General features: G+C 34.0%; 1 protein-coding gene across 5 annotated transcripts in view; it reads right to left on the reverse strand.

Moving 5' to 3' along the window:
* The window catches only part of LOC129747906 (zinc finger protein 454-like), a 35,633-nt gene that overhangs the window by 6,824 nt on the left and 8,498 nt on the right, over window positions 1-20,311 (reverse strand). For 2 of the 5 annotated variants that reach the window (XM_055742307.1, XM_055742306.1), the window contains exons 2-3: window positions 9,304-10,773; window positions 761-1,144 (exon numbers count right to left, since the gene is read on the reverse strand). In XM_055742307.1, the coding sequence (XP_055598282.1) occupies window positions 761-1,144; window positions 9,304-10,029 (1,110 nt within the window). In that variant the 5' untranslated portion in view covers window positions 10,030-10,773. The other 3 variants (XM_055742308.1, XM_055742309.1, XM_055742310.1) reach the window with 3 other exon arrangements.

Here is a 20,311-nt window from a genome sequence, read left to right on the forward strand (position 1 = left end):
GCCCAATTGAGAAATTCTAGGCTATTGTCAAGCGGAACCTAAAGAAGACCAAAAAAAACTGCTAAGGACGAGCAGCAGTTCAAGGCAAACTGGCTTTCTGCGGCGAAGAAGTTGGACAAGGTGGCTGTACAAAATCTGATGGCAGGGGTTAAGCGTAAGGCCCGGCAATTCGGATTTGGAAAAGCGGAAGCCTAACTGAATATTTTTCCTTAATTTTATACTAATTAAACTTGAAAAAGAAATTTAATTTGATTTTTTAAATAAACTATTTCACCGATAAACACGCGTATTCCCTTGACCAAATTTTGACCGTATCACCCTTTATATGTACCCATCGGCAGCAGTTCAGGAGACGTGCTGGTGGCATGGGCTATCTTCCTTGTTTGGCAACCAAGATAGTATCGAAATACTTTGCGACAAACAAAGCTGTATAGCGGTAGCGAAGAACGGCGGCTACAACCCACGTACCAAACACATTTACATACGGCATCACTACATACGGTACATCCTGGAACGTGGTATCGTGAAGCTGGACTACATTGGAAATAGCCGACGGACTGACGAAACCTTTACAGAAGCAGAAGTTTGAAGCTAGTCGTAAATCAATGGGATCATCTGGGGCTTGAGGAGGCGTGTTGGAATCAAAGATTAGCAAGCCATGAATATTTAGTAAATAAGTTTTTCTTGTTAATAAATCAGTTTGTTAGTAACCACCATCAGACCAAGTAGTTCTTCTTAAGCTCTGCTGATAAGCACTCACCTGACACCGATAAGGTCTCTCTCCAGTATGAATTCGCTGATGCACCACGAGCTGTGATCGCTGCGAGAAAACAGCTCCACAAACCGCACATCCATGAGGTCGAATCATCTTATGAGTTCTCATATGCTGCGGCAGATGACCCTTGAACATTTTATTGCATATGTTACAATGGAAAGCCTTCAGATTGCCATGATAGCAGAGCAGATGCTTCTTCAGCGCATCCGGCCGGTAGAATCCTTTTCCGCAGATATGACACGTGTAATCCCGGATGTCCAGGTGACTCTTGAGGTGCATCTTCAGATTGGCGGCACAGGAAAACGCCGACGAGCAGTGGGCACATTTGTGCTTCCGGATTCCATTGTGCGTGGCAAGATGTTGAGTTAGCTGTGGAAAAAAAGGAGAAACAAAAATGAAAGTTTTCTTAAACCGTTAAAGTCAACCAACAATGATCAATCGTCGTTCAACTTCAGAGAAATGTCAATCGCGGAACCGTAACGACATCGGCTTTCCAATTATCCGGTTCTTGTCGAGCCGGAGCCTGCCGACATGAAAGGAAAAAGCTCTGTTTGCTATTCATATACCGGAGAAGCAAGTGGCACGACCATATCGAAGGCACACAGCAGAAACATACCAGAAGAAAAAAACACGCGAAATATGAAAAACTCGGAAAAGCCGGGCAGCGAGGAGAAAAACGAATGCAGCGAGAAAAAAAAAGTCCAAGAACAAAAAGCAATATTTGTGTAAGTAATCAATTTATCGTGTTTTTGATTACAACCCCCTCGTTACAAAACTGTGCCAGCCTTTGCAGAAGAAACAGAAGAAGGTAGCGAACTTCATCAAAAAATCACATGCTTGTACGAGCACGCCTCCTGGCTTCTGGCAGCGAAAGCTTCTTGAGCTTCTGTGTAAGGGATAAACCCGGCCGAAGAGGGAATATTCTAAATCAGAAACATGTTTGCGTTGCCTCCGATTTGCTTTTCGAGTGTGGGGGTGCAATGTTTTGGTGGCTCGAGAAACAGCACGATGTCTGTGATTTGAAGTGTAAGATGTTAATTATGGAATAACAATTTCTCCAAAAAAATTGCCCATAAAAATGGTGGAAATGCAATACTGCTCAGTTTAACGTCAATTACAGAGCATTTCAATCTTCGATGCGTTAAACAGCTATAACTCGAACTTTCGAGCCAGAATTTTGGAGCAGACTATGGAATATTTTAACAATTTTTAAAATAATCTTCCTTATTTAAAATCCGATGACAGTGATCTTAGGCCATTCGTTTTATTAAAAAATTTGATACGGAATCATTCTCATAGCTTGGTAATTAAAATAACACATAATTTTTTATGAAGAGATTAATCACCGTAATTTAAATTTGTTACTATGATTTATTGGCCTTAGCGGTGGAAAGTGATGTCCTTTTTAGTAGGGACATCTAAAGATTATGAAATTTATATATGGATAGAAGGTGGATGAAATGAAAGATGGTGAAAATGAGCGGGTAGAATTTGTATGGAAGCATTATCATCACATATCAAATTTTTGTTCCTCACGGGCCTACTACTATGAAGTCTTGGCCTACTAATGTGTGGTGGTAGATGCAACTCTATCTGTATCTACCACTTCATAGTAGTAGTAAATTTCATAATTTTTAGATATCCCTACTAAAAAGGACATCACTTTTCACCGTTAAGGCCGATAAATGAGACTAACAAATAACACATAATTTTAATCAGAAATATCGACTATTTGAGGCATTAGGCGTTTCAAATATTTTGTAATTTTCTCGAATAACTAGATTCGCTTGCACATTTTTCACCTGTCAATTTGAATAAAATCCTTTTCCCACCTTGTTTTGTATTTTCTTGAACCATTTGTTGGCATATGTTTGATGACAAATTTGCAATGTCACAAAATTTGCTCCATGAAATTCCGGCCACGATATCAAACTGCATTCCTTGGCGTTACCCGATGTTATGCTGACCAAATACCAAAGACCAAAGACCAAATAAGAATAAAAGCACGGTATTCCAAACGCAATATTTGAATATGTTAGAGTCAGTTTTACGAAAAAACGTAAGTAAACTCATAAAATTTCAATTCTAACACGCGCCGTATTTATAAAACTAAACAGTAAAAGTAAATTTTTTTAAAACCGTTAAATAAATATTCTAAAACTGGTGTTTGAAATGTCCTTTTTTTATTCAACCTATTCATAACTTCCACTTCCGACTCCGGCCAACACAATCCGCGAGCTCTTGTGGTAATCAATGTTGCTCTGTATAGATGTGGTTACTCGAAGAGATCATCTGGAACCATATGCCTGAAGGCCCATCAAGACGACTCTAACTCCGGCAGTCAGGTAACATTGCGGGGTACCCAAAAATCACGCTAGGATAAAGTTTCTCCGTTTTTTCACTAACAGCTTTCCTGGAACGCAAGTATGTTACTAAATAGTGGTTCCATAATTAAATTTAATGATACGTACTCAGCGATTTAAGCTTAAAAATGAATAATTTATGCAATTTTTCTTCGTAAACTTTCTGATTTCTCCTTAGCAGTTTGTTATGAAACCTGATAACTGTTTATTTTGCCACTGGTTACCATGATTGCCTAGGAACGTATTCAAGAGGCGTACAAATATGACGGTGAGAGAAATAAGCGAAATCGTAGACCGAAATTTTAGGTTGACGAAATTTTTGTGTGAAAACTCTAGCGCGAAAAGAAAATTGCAATATAAAATCAACATTTCAAAACAGAGCAAAACATTTTGAAAATAAAGGTTCTAATTTGCAAATTTAAAAATTAAGCCTTTAAGTTTTTGTTCCGTCTACACAATTGCCACGAGGATAGTAAAGTGTCACTTAATAAACCTTTAAAAAATACTCTTCAAAAGTTCTAACCTAAGCCATTTTCAAACTTCAAAAAGGTCCACTAAAATTTTGATTATTGAGTCAACCATGTTCAATTTACAATCAAATTTCAGGTTCGAATAACATTGCCTGACTCAATTTTCGAACATAAACTAGAAATTGTACAACGAATTTAAATTCAATTTGCTCAAACCCGAAGTAGGACGTGCAATTTTGAATACTGTCGACTCTTTACCGGTTTAACGCTCAAATTTCAAAATCATCGTTCATATCTTGACAGAGAAAAGATTATGAATAATCTCTTTCTTATCTTTAACATGTTTGCAGTTCATGGACAGATCCAAACTTCTGATAATTACTTTAGACACATCTGGCTAAGATATTCCTGCTAAGATTTTAAAAAGGATTCAGAACTAGATTATGACCTTGAAACTCCGGAAGATGATTCTTCTCTTTCCCTTCCAATTTTTTTTTGGACATGAATCATGTCATTATATTGCGGATAAATAGATAAAGTTAACATCCATAACAACCCCCGTAAATAAGATCAGTACACTGTCTAGCAGTTCCGTGTAGTTATTTTGATTCATTTTTTGCGAAATTATGACTTATTGAATTTTGCATTTTCTGAGAAATCCAATCCATACCATGCGACAGTTCGATCTGATTCTGATCATCGACAATAAACTCCTGATTTTAGGAAACATCACATAATCCGTATTTCTTCTCAAATTCACCATGAACTTCGACAACATCCCGAGTCAGAACTGAATCATCAGAGGGGACAGTCTCATGATATGGATCGGATTATTGCGGAAAGGTAAAATACAAAAAATCATAATTCAAAATAATTACACTTCATTGGTAGACAGTGTACTGATCCTATTTAAGGAGGATATTTTGAAAGCTAACTTTATCTTTCTGCTAAATAATGCCATATTTCATGTCCCCAAGAAAAAAAAATTGAAAGGGATTTTCTTTCTTAGCAATATCTTAGCCAGATGTGTCTTAAATGAAGTTTGGAACTGTCCATGAGCTGCAAACATGTGAAAAATACGAAGGATCTTAAAAATTTGAAATTTTTTCGAGTAGAATCAAAAGTCTTGAAAACTTTAGATAATCCAATTGAAACCATTCCGAACCGAATATTTCACACTATTTTGATAACAGGTACTCTAATCAGTCATTATTTTCAACAGTTTTGGTGTTTTCCACCCCAAAAATGTTTTTTTTTTTTTTTCAATTTACTCATTTAGTGAGGAAAGCATTGAGTTGTGTTATGGTAAAATAAAAGGTAATTTTGTAAGTTCTATCAAATGATCAATATTTAAACTATTATTTTTGTGATATTAAATTCCTGAATAGAATAAACCTCAAAAATGTGTGTATGTATGCTTATAGGAATTTCTACCACTGTATTAGATTTTTTAGAGCATGTGTTGTATAGAATATTTTGATTATTATTATTATTTTTTTAATTTTGAAATTAAAAACCTTAAAACATCAAATTTTTTTTTTCATTTTTAAGAATTTTATATTTTTGAACATTTAGAATTTTCATGTATTCTCATAACTCATAAAGTTTTAACTTTTTGAGATATTGTATTTCTTTTAAACATATCTGAGTTTTAAATTTTTAGAATTTTATAATTTGAGGTTTCAGCAATATTATCATTGTCACAATCATTCGGAGTGACGCACCTTTCACTAATAGCCATCTTGCCACTTGCCATCATTCACAACTTTGAATCACGGAAAGTGATCAAAGTAGTCATGGGTCTTTTGCAAACGAAAAATCAGAAGTAGAACAAGTGTGCCAGTGAATTGTGTGCCGAGGTAAAATTGTAAAACATTTATTCAAATTTTTTTTAAATCCTAATTTTTCCTAATTTAGTCAATAAGTTTAGCTAAAAGCAGTTAGTTTTAATTTACGGATTCAAAAGCGGTTATTTTTAAACTGACAAAATCATTTTGTGAAACATCCAAACACGATTTGAACGCTGTTTATGTGTTTTGATGAAAAATTTAGATATGAGCTAATTTTGTACAACCTTTCTTTTGACATTTTTCGAATAAGGTCTAAGTTTTGTTCAAATTTTGACTAAATTTAGTCCGGTTGTAGAAATGGAAAATTTGAAAACACACGCGTTAAGCTAAAAAAATTTGTCAAAAAAGCGCCCGGAATACATGCGTTAATAAATCTAGAAGGCTTCGGAAAAGAGAGTTGGAATACAAAATCTGTGAAAGCTTAAACTGAAATTCGTTTATTTTCATAATTTATACGAGAAAGGCAGAAATTTCAAAGGAAAACACGTTTTAGAACGAAAATGAATTCCAAATGCATTCTAATTGTGTTGCAAGGCCTCTATTTGATTATGCTATGATTATTTTATTATTGAATGTAGTGTCATCTTAAAACTAATACGTGCCAAAATGAAATAAAATCTGCTTTTAACAGATCTAGCTGGTAGTAATTGAGTGTTCAACTGATTATCGTGATTTTTATCCAACCGGTTTACCATATACAATTCTTATGTAGAACAATTAACATCAATAAATTATTGTTAACTCAGTTTACCTAAATGCCAGTAAAAAAAAGCGTTTTTGTAAAAAAAAAAATTTTTTTGATTACTTTATTGTAGTAAGAAGCTTAAACTTAACTGACTTGAACATTTCCATTGCAGGTTTTGAATTCATTCTTAAGTTTTGCAAATTTAAGTTGGGAAAATGCACCATTTCTCAGCTTCGATAGGCTATTTTATAGAAAAAAAAATTCTAGAAATTCCAACTTTCTTAGTACCGATCTTGAAGCACAAGAATCCTCCTCGAAAAACATGCCTTCAAAGAGGAAAATTTTCAGCGGATTCTACGAATTATCATCGAAAAAGTCAAGTTTCCTAGTAAATTAACTAATTTTTCGTGATTGTGACGTCGTAGTCTGTTTCAATACTAGAGCAGGCTGTCTTAGCAATACCTTCTTTAAATATTCCTTAACGTTTAGGTCAATTCCAGAATTGACGTTATGTATTTTGGAGCTCAAGGATTTGAAATTTTTATAATCATGTTTTTTGTTGCGCTTAAATCAGGTTTTTATAATTTAACAATGTTTAATAGATTCTAATTTTTCCTAAATTTTGTTAAAAGATTTTTTAGGTTTTATTTTTATATTTGTTGACTATTAATTAGAAGCATTCGATAATTTTTACTCATGTTATATCTACATTACATGGATGGATATTTTAAATTATTTTGTTCTTTTCAGACTTTTTAAATTCAATAAAAATATGATTACATTTTAGTTATAAAAATAACTAAGGTGATTGAAGTTTAGGAAAAATTGTGCTCCGGTGAAAACTTTCCTACAAGTTTTGTTTTGTGAAGAAATTTTAATTTTTATATTTATTTGGACAATTATTTAAACAATGTTGAGTGTCTGTGTTAGAATAAAGTAAAGAAGTGTTATTGAAATTAGAATGAGCGATGGGAAATTGTGGAAGCCTGAAATGAACATTAGCAAAGCTCCCTCCGGTGAGATCAATCCAATTTTCTAAATATTTTAACTTTACAAAATGTGTTGCGTTATCTGCGAGCATTTTAATTTGATGAAATGAATTTTGACATTGCTCATACTTTGTTTTATTGAGCTTTTTTTGAAGGTCCGCCCGGTATTTTTCGGATGGATAATAAAAGATTTCCTAGTTGAAAAAATCGAAATGAAATCTTGCTTTTGATTGGAGAATAAATTGATGAGTGAACAATTCAAATGTTTATACGCATTTTTCGATGTACATTCTCTAGATTGTTATCAAATAAAATGTTCGTTTGAGTTATTCTTGGAAGTCAATGAGTAGATGTAACACTTAGGTTCCTTTTTTCAAAGATTGCTTAGATAAACACAAATGTTATAATAAGTTCAGCGAAATATCTACAACTTGGTGAATTCGTTCCATTATTATTTTTTTTCTTTTCTCGTAAATTTCATCGATCTTTTTCATTGATAACAAATTTAAAATATATTAATTCTATTGTTGAGGATGATTAGGGAGATGAGGTAAGATGTTAAAAATGTGTAAATTTGTAATAAACTATAGGGGAGAATGAGGATACTTGATCCCTAGGGATACTTGATTCCTTAGTTATATCTCGAAACTGGAATGTCTCACAAAGATCAAATGTTCTAGAAAAATGTGCCAAAATGAGCAAAATAACAATGCTTGTAGTTTAAAATTTTTTAACAAAATAATTGTTTGAGTAATTGAACTTTGTTTGAAAAATTTCACAAAATGTAACTTGAAGATCTTTTTTCATCACTTTAAAATGTTCCTTACATGGTAAAATTATGAAAAAAATATTTGTTCCAATGTATCAACCGTTCGAGCGTAAAATGAACTTCATAATGCCATACTTTCAAAGCAATGGAAAACTTTCAACTTTTTTCAGAAAAAGTTTTCTAAAATGTTGATTATGGGTACAATTGTTCCTCTAGAGTTGGGTACAATTGATCCCCCTTCCAAACAGCATATTCTTCTTCTGAATTGATCGTTATGAGTGCTGATTACGAAATTACTAATATTAATCCAAAAACTAATATTTATCAAACAATTGTCTGAAGAAAAGAGCAAAAATAATTAATTTTCTCTTAATTATAAAAAATAGCGCCTTTAAGTATGCAATATTATTAGCGTTGAGTCAAAGTTATAGAATTTTCTTCGTATGTCTGCTATAAATTGTGAAATGAGAACGAACATGACCAAAATAGTCAATTAACATTCTATCTTGGGGTTTTGTTTGATTTTTATACAAGGATTAGGGCTTCCTGAATAAAAGATCAAGTCTCCTTCAATAGGGGATCAAGTCTCCCCTAACTTCAGAAAAATAGCAATTTTTTTACTCCCACGAAAATGCTTCTAGTTCATCAACGGGTTCAAGTATCGATCTAATTTTTGGAGCATAGAAACTTGAAGTTACAAGCTGTCAGAAAATGTCAAAGACGGCGAGTTGCTAAATTTTTCCAGAAAGATATGGTGAAAATAAGAAAAGGGGATCAAGTATCCCCACTCTCCCCTACTCATATTTTCATAATAGCTTAACTCTATTATTGGGGATTCGTGGGGGGATTGGACAGGGCATCAAACGATCGGAAAACTGATGTATAATGGATTGTGGGTTCAAGCCAGCCGGAGTATCTCGGCAAATATGGAATTATGTGTAAGGTACCGAGGTACCTTTCCAGGATTTTTTATTTGTTTCGAACAGTTTGAAGTGAGGGAGATGATTCAAACCTGTCCCAAGCCAGTGGTAACGGACCCCTTGGTTGTGCTGCAATTATTGTTGATGAGTTAAGCATGAACAATATTTGAATGTGCGATCGAGACTTCCCGTACCGCCTCGGGTCGAAAGACCTATCAGCCACTGGTGGGTTCTTATACATACATACATACATACATAAAAATAACCTAGGTGATTGGTTATTTTTATATTCTTCTTGAACTCTTTAGATTTTTTATAATATGGAATGTTGGAGTGCTTCCTGCTAATTGGGTGTTTTGTATTTGAAACCCTAAATTCTGAGGGTTTTGGGACTTTAAAATTTGGAAATTTATGCGATTTGATTGTTGTTGTATTTATTTGCACGAGCTAATCCTTAAAAAACTTATTGAAACTCCACTCACCTGTCCCCCTCGGGCAAACGTCTTCGGACACATGCTACACTGGTACGGCTTCTCCCCGGTGTGAACCCGCATATGCAACCGCAACCGCTCCTTGATGGGGAAAGTTTTCCCGCACAAATCACAGGTATACAGCGTATCGGTCCCATGCTGGGAGGCGATGTGATTCTTGAGGCAGCCCGCCTGCCGAAACCGATTCGGACACTGGGGACATGCGTACGGCCGCTCGTCGTTGTGAATTCGCAAATGCTTGCGCAAATCATTGGCGCCCATAAAGTGTTTGTCGCACACCTGACAGATGTACTTTTTGCGTTCCTTCTTTTTCGATGAGGACGATTGTTTGGTTGAGCTTGGAGAAGATGAATCGGAAATGGATCCGCCGGAAGCAAGGGTAAGGTTCGGATCATTATCGACAGCCAGGATGATGTAGCCGTTTTCGAGGTCCTCGACTTCGGCCAGGATGGGTTGTTCCGGGAGGGCCGAGAGATCGAAGATGGCTGCCGGAGTCTCGTCGTTGCTGGTTGAGTCGAGTTCGTTGAGTTGGAAAATTTTTGCGGGTTCGTCGCGCGGAATCTCCTCCTCCGGCATGAGAGGTACGTTATTGTTGTTGCTTTCCTTCTTTACCGAAGAAGGTGGTGCTTTGGGTTTTCGTTTGGCCGGGGGTTTTCTGACGGTTGCTACTGGAGCAGCAGCAGCAGTTGAGGATTTACTTTGGCGAGTACGTTTCATTTTGAGAGGAGTTTGGTTGTTAGTTTTGGTATTGTGAGCAAACCGCCTTTTTTGTTTTGTTTGCAAAAAGTTGTTATAAATGCACGTTTTTTTCAACTACTACGCGAGAGCCTACTTAGGTTTAACTAGATTATCACTTATGGCACCCCAAATTCTTTGGTTGACTGTATCGAACGAAGATTTTCTGCAGCTATGGCATGCTTTAATCCGATTTTTTTTTGTTAGTGGAAAAAGTTTCGTGTTAGTAAACCACCACCAGATAGCGTTAAATCACTTTGTCACTACATTACACTACATTTTCATCCAGCTGCGAACCACCGACTGACGGACTGGTCGAGTCCTTAGTCTGCTCTACATTTGGCCTCTAGATGTTTGACCCGTCCATATCTCCAGATATGTGTTATACTTTTTGTTCACGTTTGAGCGTATCGAGCGATCAAGCAAATCCAGAGAAAAAGAGTACTATTATGCATAAACACACACTCGCCGTTGTCGTCTTCTTGCTCCGATTTTGTATATTGTAATATTCATTCGTTTTCTTGTTCTTTTCACTCGCCGTTGCTTGCTGGTGGTCGTCGAGTTCAAAAGAGTTTAAATTGAAATTCTAATGAGTTCTTTTCATCAGGCCACGAACGCTGTGCTTCTAGCTTTGTCGTTGTTTGTTGCCGGCTACGAATGACTACGATTGGTGACTTCCTGGGCACTTCTGCTGGGGTCAACCCGAGCTGACACCGAGTGATGAACCTGAAATCAAACAACAACACAAAAATGGGGTTCGTTTATTAGATGCGCACTACTTATTGATGTCGAAACGTGAGAAATTCCACGAACACAAATTTGGAGCTCTAAATATTAATCATCCAACCGTTTTTGTTTGCATTCGACTACAGGAGGTGGTAAGTTCTTCTCTGTTTACTGTAGAAAAAAGTCCAGACTTGGCCTATCGCCATGTGTGACGACATCAAGATAAGCTGAGTAAACAAACTTAAACCCGAACTCGAACGACTCTCGGTGCTGCTGCTGCTGCTGATAAAGCTCGACTCGCGACTCGAATGCCGCCTACTTTGATGAAGAACCACACTCACCTAGTGCCTATAGAGCACAAACAAGCAAGCGGCACGACCGACTGCTCCGCGACTAATGAATCCGAAACGAACCCTATTTTCAATTTCGAAACTACTGAGGACCAGGAGCAGCAGCGACGAAACCGAGAGAACTATTTCTCCAAAGCGAGCCCTCCACGGGCAGGGAAAAACTTCAACTCAGGACCAAGTGGGAAACCTCCTAATTTCTTTTAGACGTAGAGAGCACACACCAGGAAAAAAATACAAACCCTGCATTCTAGCTAGCTAGGGTTCTGCTGGTTCAATCCTCCGAGACGACGACGAGGGCATATTGTACCCATGTGCGACGATGCAACATAACAGTGAAATGCAACCCCTCGATCTATCCCGGTTTTTGAAAGCGAGGCGGCAATGTGACACGCTCGCTCACATTTTTTTTTGCTATTCCTTTCAATATTCCATATACCCAACGTTCTTATTGTAGGCATACATACGTACGTACGTCAATGAAAAATATGCGATTTAAGCCGCGTGTGCGGGTCTCTTCTTATGTATTTAGGTCCTCCATGCTGGGTAGGACTTCCCCCTTCGACGGCGAGAGAACATATCAGTTTTATGCACATTTTAATGTTTACGATCATCGGCCGGCGCTCTACTTGGTCAGCAGCAGCAACACAACACAGTCAAATAGGATCGGATTTTATTCCTATTTTGCAATTCGAATAGGGTTTCGATGCTGAGGAGGTGACGAACTGATTTTGTCCAGTTCTTTGCGGTACTGTAAGGGTTAAATTTAAATTTGAAAATCGTTCACTGTTCTGCAGTTTTTTCCGAAAAATGATGCGTATCAATGTGAGGAGTTTTGTAGGGTTGCCAATAAATTTTCACTATAAAATTGTTGATCAATGGCCGGAAAAGGGGGTCGTCCATGCAAATTGTTCAATTGTTATTCATTATCTTTATCGTTTTCTGTGATTGCGACAAGGTTGCCGAAATCACAGAAAAATCTTTAATTTCACAAAATTTTGAGCAAATTTTCATCACAGAATCTGTGTCACAAAAAACAGAATTTTGGAAATATTCACAGTTTTTTTCATATCTGTATATACTTAAAACAAAATTTTTGTCAGCAATAATTTTGGATTTTTATTTTGGAAAATCATTATAAGATTGTTAATTTCAATTGATTTTTTTCAAGTGAAATTCAAAAAAGACTAAATTTTAATCGATGCAATACAATTTCCATAACAGAAAACCATCACAGAATCTTGGGTCAAATCACAGAAAGTCGAAGTTTTTTCGCAAAAACACAAAAAAAAATCGGCAATCTTGAACAGAGGTAACATGAGACAAATAACCGATTATTACTTTAATAACATTTTGGCAATGCAGTTAAAAGGATTTAAATTTTACTTTTTACATAAGAGGTATCTCACCATATATGTTGTTATTTTGCTCAAATTAAGTATTTTTTAGGATCTACTATTTTGAGGGCTAGGTTTTTAGGTACCTATTGTATATTTAGGCCCGTAACCGAATTATTAACTTAAATTGATCAATTTGTTACACCTCTCTGGTATCAGATTTGTTTTTGAAATAACATTAGCAGTAAGCATTAGATATCTGATGCTATGATAATGAAACTTCGTGAAATTAGTAGAAAAAGCGATGGCAATCATATGTGAAACTCGTTCGAATAGTAGTACGAAAAACTTGATTTGAATAGTGATATTCGCAAACATAAAAGCTTTAAGAAAAGAAATTTGAAAAAAATTAAATAAGATTCAAAAAAACAAAAGATGATATTCCTATCCTGTGACGAAATCGACTAACAATCAAAAAAATAGGGGAAAAACGGGAAAATGGCGGCGAGAAATCCCGAAAATAATCGGCAATTTGAAATTTAAAGCGGAATAAACATTAATAGAAACTTAGGTTTAGGCTGGTATGTCATATTCAAATTCTGAATAAAGTTTCAATTTATTCTTCTTCTTTAATTAACAAAGCCAAACATGTAACCAACCTGGAAAATGAAAGGCCTTCCGTTCTTCATTTTTCTTTTCAAGGTGATCGAGGAGCTCGAATTTGGTTGTTGTAAGTGCATTCCTTCTTAAAATTTTATTTGGTTTGCTTGAAAAAGTGCTCCGTATTTTGATAGTCAGAAGGGGAAGACTTTTACTACGCTTAGGACAATCTTGAACAGAAAATTTAGAAAATTTATAATACAGTGAAATATAATGAATTTACAAAAAAAAAATTAGTGGGTATCAAGCCTATGATTAGATGTTTCGAAAAATGGTTTGGAGTTTTAACCTTTTCTTAACCTAATTCCACGTAAAACAAACTTTTATTTTAATTATAAAGTTTAAATACCAATCCACATCTAAAAAAAAATTGATCAGTTATCAAACAATAGTAAAAATTCAAAATGATAATGTAAAATGAAAACGGCTTATGATTTCATCAAAAGTTGTCGCATAATTTTTGAGCTTGAATTTGTCTAATAAGATTTACTCATTCAATTAGCTTGTATGTAAATCAAAATAATGTAATATTAGATACCATTTGCGACTCAGGTTATGTGTTCTTTTTTTATGTAATATCAAAAACTTGTTTGCTGTGTAGGAATAAAACGTGGAGTTCCCTACCACACGCTTTATATGGATTACTAATATACCTTTAAAATAATTTTAAAATCGCTACTCTAATCTCATTACATTGTGTTATAAGGAAAAAATACAAAATAAACTTTTTGAAAATTTTAAAAAGAGTTGGATCTCACCAAATAAGTTTTCGTTGTTCTCGACTAAGGAACCATTTCCACAAGTCCGGACCGTTCATATTCCTTCTACACTTCCCCAACCCTGTTTCAGCATTCCGAAACAAAGCACAAACAACTCCAGGAACTTCCGCCGGTCACTTACTCAATCATTTTCCACTGTTTAGTTCTAAAATGCCTAGTTCAACTTTTATTAAATTAAAGTTTTTGGTGGACGAAAACAAAAACGCGAACGTCGCCTAAAATTCATGGCTTACTCCTCCTCTGAATACAGATTCAATTTTATCAATAAGACACTAATCAATAGGGATTTAGACTATAACCATTCTTTCAAAAGGCGGACTAAAAATGCAGATGAAGGATTCAGATATAAAATCAGGTTAATCATTAAAATTTTGAATCATAAATCAGGGTTAAAATTTAAATTTCAAATGAGGTCCTCAGGAATCCTGAGTCAGGATCAAAGGGATGTTGATGTTAGTGCTAAATAATCCATTTTGAGTTAAGTATACCAATCGATTCTTCAAATATTTATAACTACATCTGATGCAGATTGTTTATAATTTCTTAAATACTTCTTCGATTAAATTGAAGATATTCGAATTCGAATAATATATGGAAAATCGATCACCTTGGCAACTTTAGAGTGCGTTCTCTCGAAACTATTGAGCATTTACAAACCAACTAAACCCCCAACCAATGGCTGATAGGTCTTTTGACCTGTGTTGATACGTGAAGTCTCGATTGCACTTTCAAATATTTTTCATGCTTAACTTATCAACAATAATTGCAGAACTACCAAGGAGTCCGTTTCCACTGCACTGCACTGGGTTGGGACAGCTATGACTAATCTTACTCCCTTCCAACTGTTCGAAATAAATAAAAATTCTACAGGCTTGAACCCACAATCCATTGTAGGGTTAGTTGCCCTACTTTGGACCCTTTAAGCGGTGGTTTTTAAATAATCACGCTTTTCTCATAAACAAACGGAAGCTTTCTATCTTTAAAGAAATTAATTTATAGTTCATTATCATATCTACAAGTTTCAATGAGAATTTTCAACATAGGTTTCGCCTTTATTGAAAGATTTGCATAGTTATTGATGATCAAAATTTCCATCTTTGAACCTACTGTTCCTATTTTGGTACTGTACTGGTACCTTCAATTGAACCTATATCTAAAATTCTTATAAAATATATGATTTTTCGAAAATAAATAAACAAATTTATTAAAAGAGTAATCTTTAATTAAATATTACCATAAAAAATATTACAGCTTTTTAACGACTTAAAAAACTTCCATTTCTGTCTTGAATATTTTAAACACTTTTACTCCCCGTCAGCTCTATCAGCAGAAAAATAGCTCAAATTTTTATATGTCTACTAACTTATAGTTTATTTGCGTAAAGCTAACAAAAAATGTTCAATATTGGTTCTGAATTATGCCCCAATTAAAAATTCGAACTTTTGTTGATTTGTTTGGTATTCACACAAAGTTTTTGTGATGTTAGGTCTAAAAATGGAACATCAAAGTCAAAGTCTCCTATATTTGGACCCTTTACAAATTTTCCGGGTTTTCCATTGATTTTCATTTATTTTAGGAAAAATAGGTAATCTGGTTCATATTCTCCATAGTGAAAGTAATAACCCTTTGAATATTGGCTTGGACACTGAAAAAACCTGATTTTTCCTTATATACTCTCATTTCTCAAAACGCACCCCACTAATTGAGCTGTCTTATTTACCACTGAGTAGGAGGCACATTTTTAAAAACGTTGAAAATTTTATGAGAAAGACTTCTTATGCCAAAAAGCGGCATGGAAGGATTCAGGAAGAATAAGAGTTCATTATGCACATAGCAGCATTTTATCCTTTGCAAGCAAAATGAATTATTTACAATTTTCGGCATTTTAGGACTAAAGTAGGCTCTAGGACAAAAGTAGGAGCACTCACCCTATATCCCTTTTCCTATCGTTTGATGCCCTGTCCAATTCCCCCACAAGGCCCCAATAAGGCTGGAACAAATATCAATTTCTTCTTTTGTCACCCCCTCCTTCGAAATTTTCAAAAAACTCGAAGGGGGAAATAAATGAAGTTCGAAGAAATTTATATAAATTTGGAAAAAAAATCCGATATCTGAAAGAAAACAAGACCAAACATTAAATTTAAGAGAATGGGAATTATTTCACCTTTTGTATTAATTATTTGATTAAATTATTCGATGAAAATTTACTTGATTCCTAGGTTTTGTGCAATGATATAGTATGCAATTTTATTGCATACAAGCGTCCATGCAATTTATTCCAATTTATGCGTTTTTCGCATTATTTTTTACTGTACACCCCCCCCCCCCCCATTCCTTCCTACCCCACCTCGCGATGTTTCAACCCCGAGTGACAAAAGAAGGATTTGAAATTTGTTCCGGCCTAATAAAATTAAGCTATTTGATGAACAGATATGTTTCAAATGATCGATTTTGAGTTAATGATGCCAAAGGATTCTTCACATTTCAAACTATATTTGATGATTTTTTTTGGACTTTTAGATTTTTTTTAAATACTTTTACATTTGATAGAAAAATACAAATACTCCAAAAATATATGGAAAACGGTTAAACCCATCAATTAAAAAGCGTGTTTTGTCGAAATAAGCTTTTATGTACTTAAACCCACGGTGTGTATCGTAGGACTTAAAGAAAAAAAAATACAGTAACGCTAATTTTTGCATGGGCAGAAAGTAGAGCTTTTCCCGGTTCATTTCCACCAGAAATTAAAATATTTGGTCCCCCCAATACCCCCCCCCCCATACAAATTTTTTTTTTCAAAATTTTCTATTTGAAATCTTTATCAAATATATATATGTTTCTAGTGTTTTTTATATTCAGAGGTGCTTATTCCCTTAGTTCTAACTTTGAATATTTTTAAATTAAACCCAACAATCATATCGAAAAATTTGAAAAATTTAAAAAATTATTTCAAACTAGTTACAGAGCAATTAAAACGAAGAAAATTGCATAAAAATATCTTTTGATCCTGAAATTTGCATTGCATTGCAAAATGCATTTCTATCTATTTGTCGATCTTAAATTTACAAAAATCAACAATATTGTTAGCAAAAGTAAATTGAAAATGATCGACAGCGAACTAGCCTGAAACGCGTTAGAATCATCATGTTTTGTTCTTCCCAAACTTATTTTAGTTTTTCTACTGAACACTGCAGTCCTTATCTACAGTACCGTTCATAATTGTATAGAAATTGGAAGCACGCGCACTGTCACTTCGACTTTGAACTTCCATAACTTTTTACTCTGATGATATATTTTGATCAAATTTTTTGCGTTGAATAGATCAACTATCACACTTTTATAGCACAAAATTTGAGCTTTCTGAAGTTTGTGTGGTCTGAGAAACAGTAATTCTACGAAAATCGGACTTTTTGGACTTTTCTCATTCATACTGCAATATCTCAGAAACTACGCTACATTTTTTATTGAAATTTTGCAGAGTGATTGTTGAAATATAAAGTTAGCATGCCTGAAGTTTTCGAAAAGTTCTATCGATGAGATCAAAAGTTACAAGAGGTACAGTATTTCAGGCATGAACCTGCCTAGAAATGCGATTTCTATAGAATTTTGGACGATTCGGGAAAACAATATCGTTTCCATCCACAAACCAGTCAAAAAAGGTCTAGCAAAAGCAATGAAGAAAAGAAAAAATGGAATAAATGATCCATTTGCGTTTTGAAATCAGAATCTCGCGATATTGTATTGATTTTGTGGTTGGAATTGATTTACTGGTTGCTAAACAGAGGATATAATTTTCCTATGGAAACATTCGTCCAAAATTCTATAGAAATCGCATTTCTAGGTTCATGCCTGAAATATTGCACCTCTTGTAACTTTTGATCTCATCGATAGAACTTTTCGAAAACTTCAGGCATGCTAACTTTATATTTCAACAATCACTCTGCAAAATTTCAATAAAAAATGTAGCGTAGTTTCTGAGATATTGCAGTATGAATGAGAAATGTCCAAAAAGTCCGATTTTCGTAGAATTACTGTTTCTCAGGCCACACAAACTTCAGAAAGCTCAAATTTTGTGCTATAATAGTGTGATAGTTGATCTATCTAACGCAAAAAATTTATTCGAAAAATATCATCAGAGTAAAAAGTTATGGAAGTTCAAAGTCGAAGTGACAGTGCGCGTGCTTCCAATTTCTATACAATTATGAACGGTACTGTATTATTTAAAAAAAAACAGTAATGAAGCATTAATGTAACAGGAAAAAAATTATAATTTCTTCAATTTTATACCAGTTGTGGTTAAAACCTCTTGAAATCATAATTTTGAATTAACCATATAAATCCATAAAAACTAAAAAAAAATAAAGTGCAAAAATCTGGTCTAAAACTGTCGATGAAATTGAAACTTCTCCTGAATTTTTTTTTTTCATCTTTAATCCATTTATTCAAAATTATCAACAGTGTATAAAGTCTTACGCAAAAATGAAGTTCAGATGATTGATAGAAAATTTATTCACCTTCAATATGAGGATTTCAGTGCAATTACTTACTAACTTACTAACTTACTACTTACTAAATTTTGTATTTTAAATTCTATTGAAAACTGGTCTGCTGAGATTTGTTTAAATTTTAATCTCAGGTAAAAGAAATTGAAAAATACTAAAACGAGTGATATCAAACATATATTTTTTCTAAAATGTGTATTTCTATGCATACAAGTATTTTGGAATTTATGCAAAAAACAAGGTTGAAAAATTTTTTTTTTTATATATTTCTTTGGAAACCTATCAAAGGATGTTGGACTATTCTTATTCATTTATCTTAAAATTTCATTGAATCAGAAATAGTTTTACAAGATATACACATATGAATGTAAATTTAGGTTTCATTTGGATATCACCCATTATAACAAGGATATTCCAAATAATAAATTTAAAATAAAATGTTCATATAAAATAAGCTTTTTAGTCGAAATAACTTATATTAATAGGCGTTGAAATATTTTTATGTTTCAGAATGACAAAAACTTGAATAAAAAAATAAGTTTTAAGGATAAAGATTGCAATTCCATTGCACTGGAATAATTCTTCAGATTGAAAATTTATAAATATAGACTATAAATCTTCAAAAAAAAACAAATCGTATGGGGACTCACCGACCAAATATTTTAATTTTGCCTGGAAATGACTCAGAAAAGCCTAAATTTTCAATTTCTGAAAAAAATAGAGTTACTGTTTTTTTTTCTTTTAAACATTTTCTAGAAACACACCGTGACCCCTTTGGCTCCAAGGGCTTTATATCGATTCAATGCCTACTCCTTCATTTAAAAAGGATACTTATTTTATACCATAAATTATTAGCTCTCATCTGTTGTTCAAAATTTTAATTCACTTTTCCGCAGCTTTCATATCAGACTATCCGTTTAATTTACTCAAAATCTAAATGCTTGATACTTGATGTTTTATAAATTTTATTGTTGATGTTGCCGGGGTGAAGGAAAAATGCCCAAAAGCATAGTTATGTATATAATTTTTAACAATCGAAGCAATCGAAGCCTGTTAGCATGATTTCAACTTATAGAAAAAGAATTTACGATATCTATTCGTGATGACGTTGCTTAAACGATATGTGTATAATCAATGTGTTAAACATATTTAGAAAAAAAATTACAGCAGCCAAAGCCGTGTTTGCATAAGAGAGTGATAATGTTTATGGATTAGCGAAAAATCAGAATGCTCTCACCAGTTTGTACACTATACATTACACGAACGTTTTTCAATTTCACCACACACATTAGCTCTTCTGGGCACGATAAAGATGTTTGTTTTTCTTTTCTTGCAAATTTTCCAAATTTTCAAACCCCTTTTCATTCACTTTTCAAACCACTATACTGAAAAGTGGCAAATCCTTAAAAGCATAGCACAACGCGGAACAGAAAAAAACACGTCCGAACCCCTTCAAGGCTCACTTTGATCAGCATGATGCTAGTTTATTTTCTACACAAGACAAAAACCTGAACCAATATCACCGTTATTTTTGAAAATTTACAAAGCTGTTGAACTTTTGAGGAAAAGAAGGCTTTGAAAAGGAAAAGAAGGCTTTCCTTCAGAAAATTTATAAACTGGCACAGAACAATTAGCAGGCTCGGTTTCACAAAAGCAACAGGAATTATGTTGATTTTTAAGAACATAATATTCAATTTTTCCATACAAACATAATAGTTAAAATTTACTCACGTTAACGTTACTTAAAAATTTTGCAAAAAAATAATGAATGAGTTTTAAACCAACCGAAGCTTGTCACACCCAAAAATTCTAGAAATTCAAATGTGACCCCAAATCAACTCTGTGTAATCCTACAGCCCTTTCTGAAGTTGTTCAATCGTTTTTTTCTAGGCGGTGAACCTTTTGAATTTTTC

The sequence above is a fragment of the Uranotaenia lowii genome, chromosome 2, assembly GCF_029784155.1.
Source record: "Uranotaenia lowii strain MFRU-FL chromosome 2, ASM2978415v1, whole genome shotgun sequence".
NCBI lineage: Eukaryota > Metazoa > Arthropoda > Insecta > Diptera > Culicidae > Uranotaenia > Uranotaenia lowii.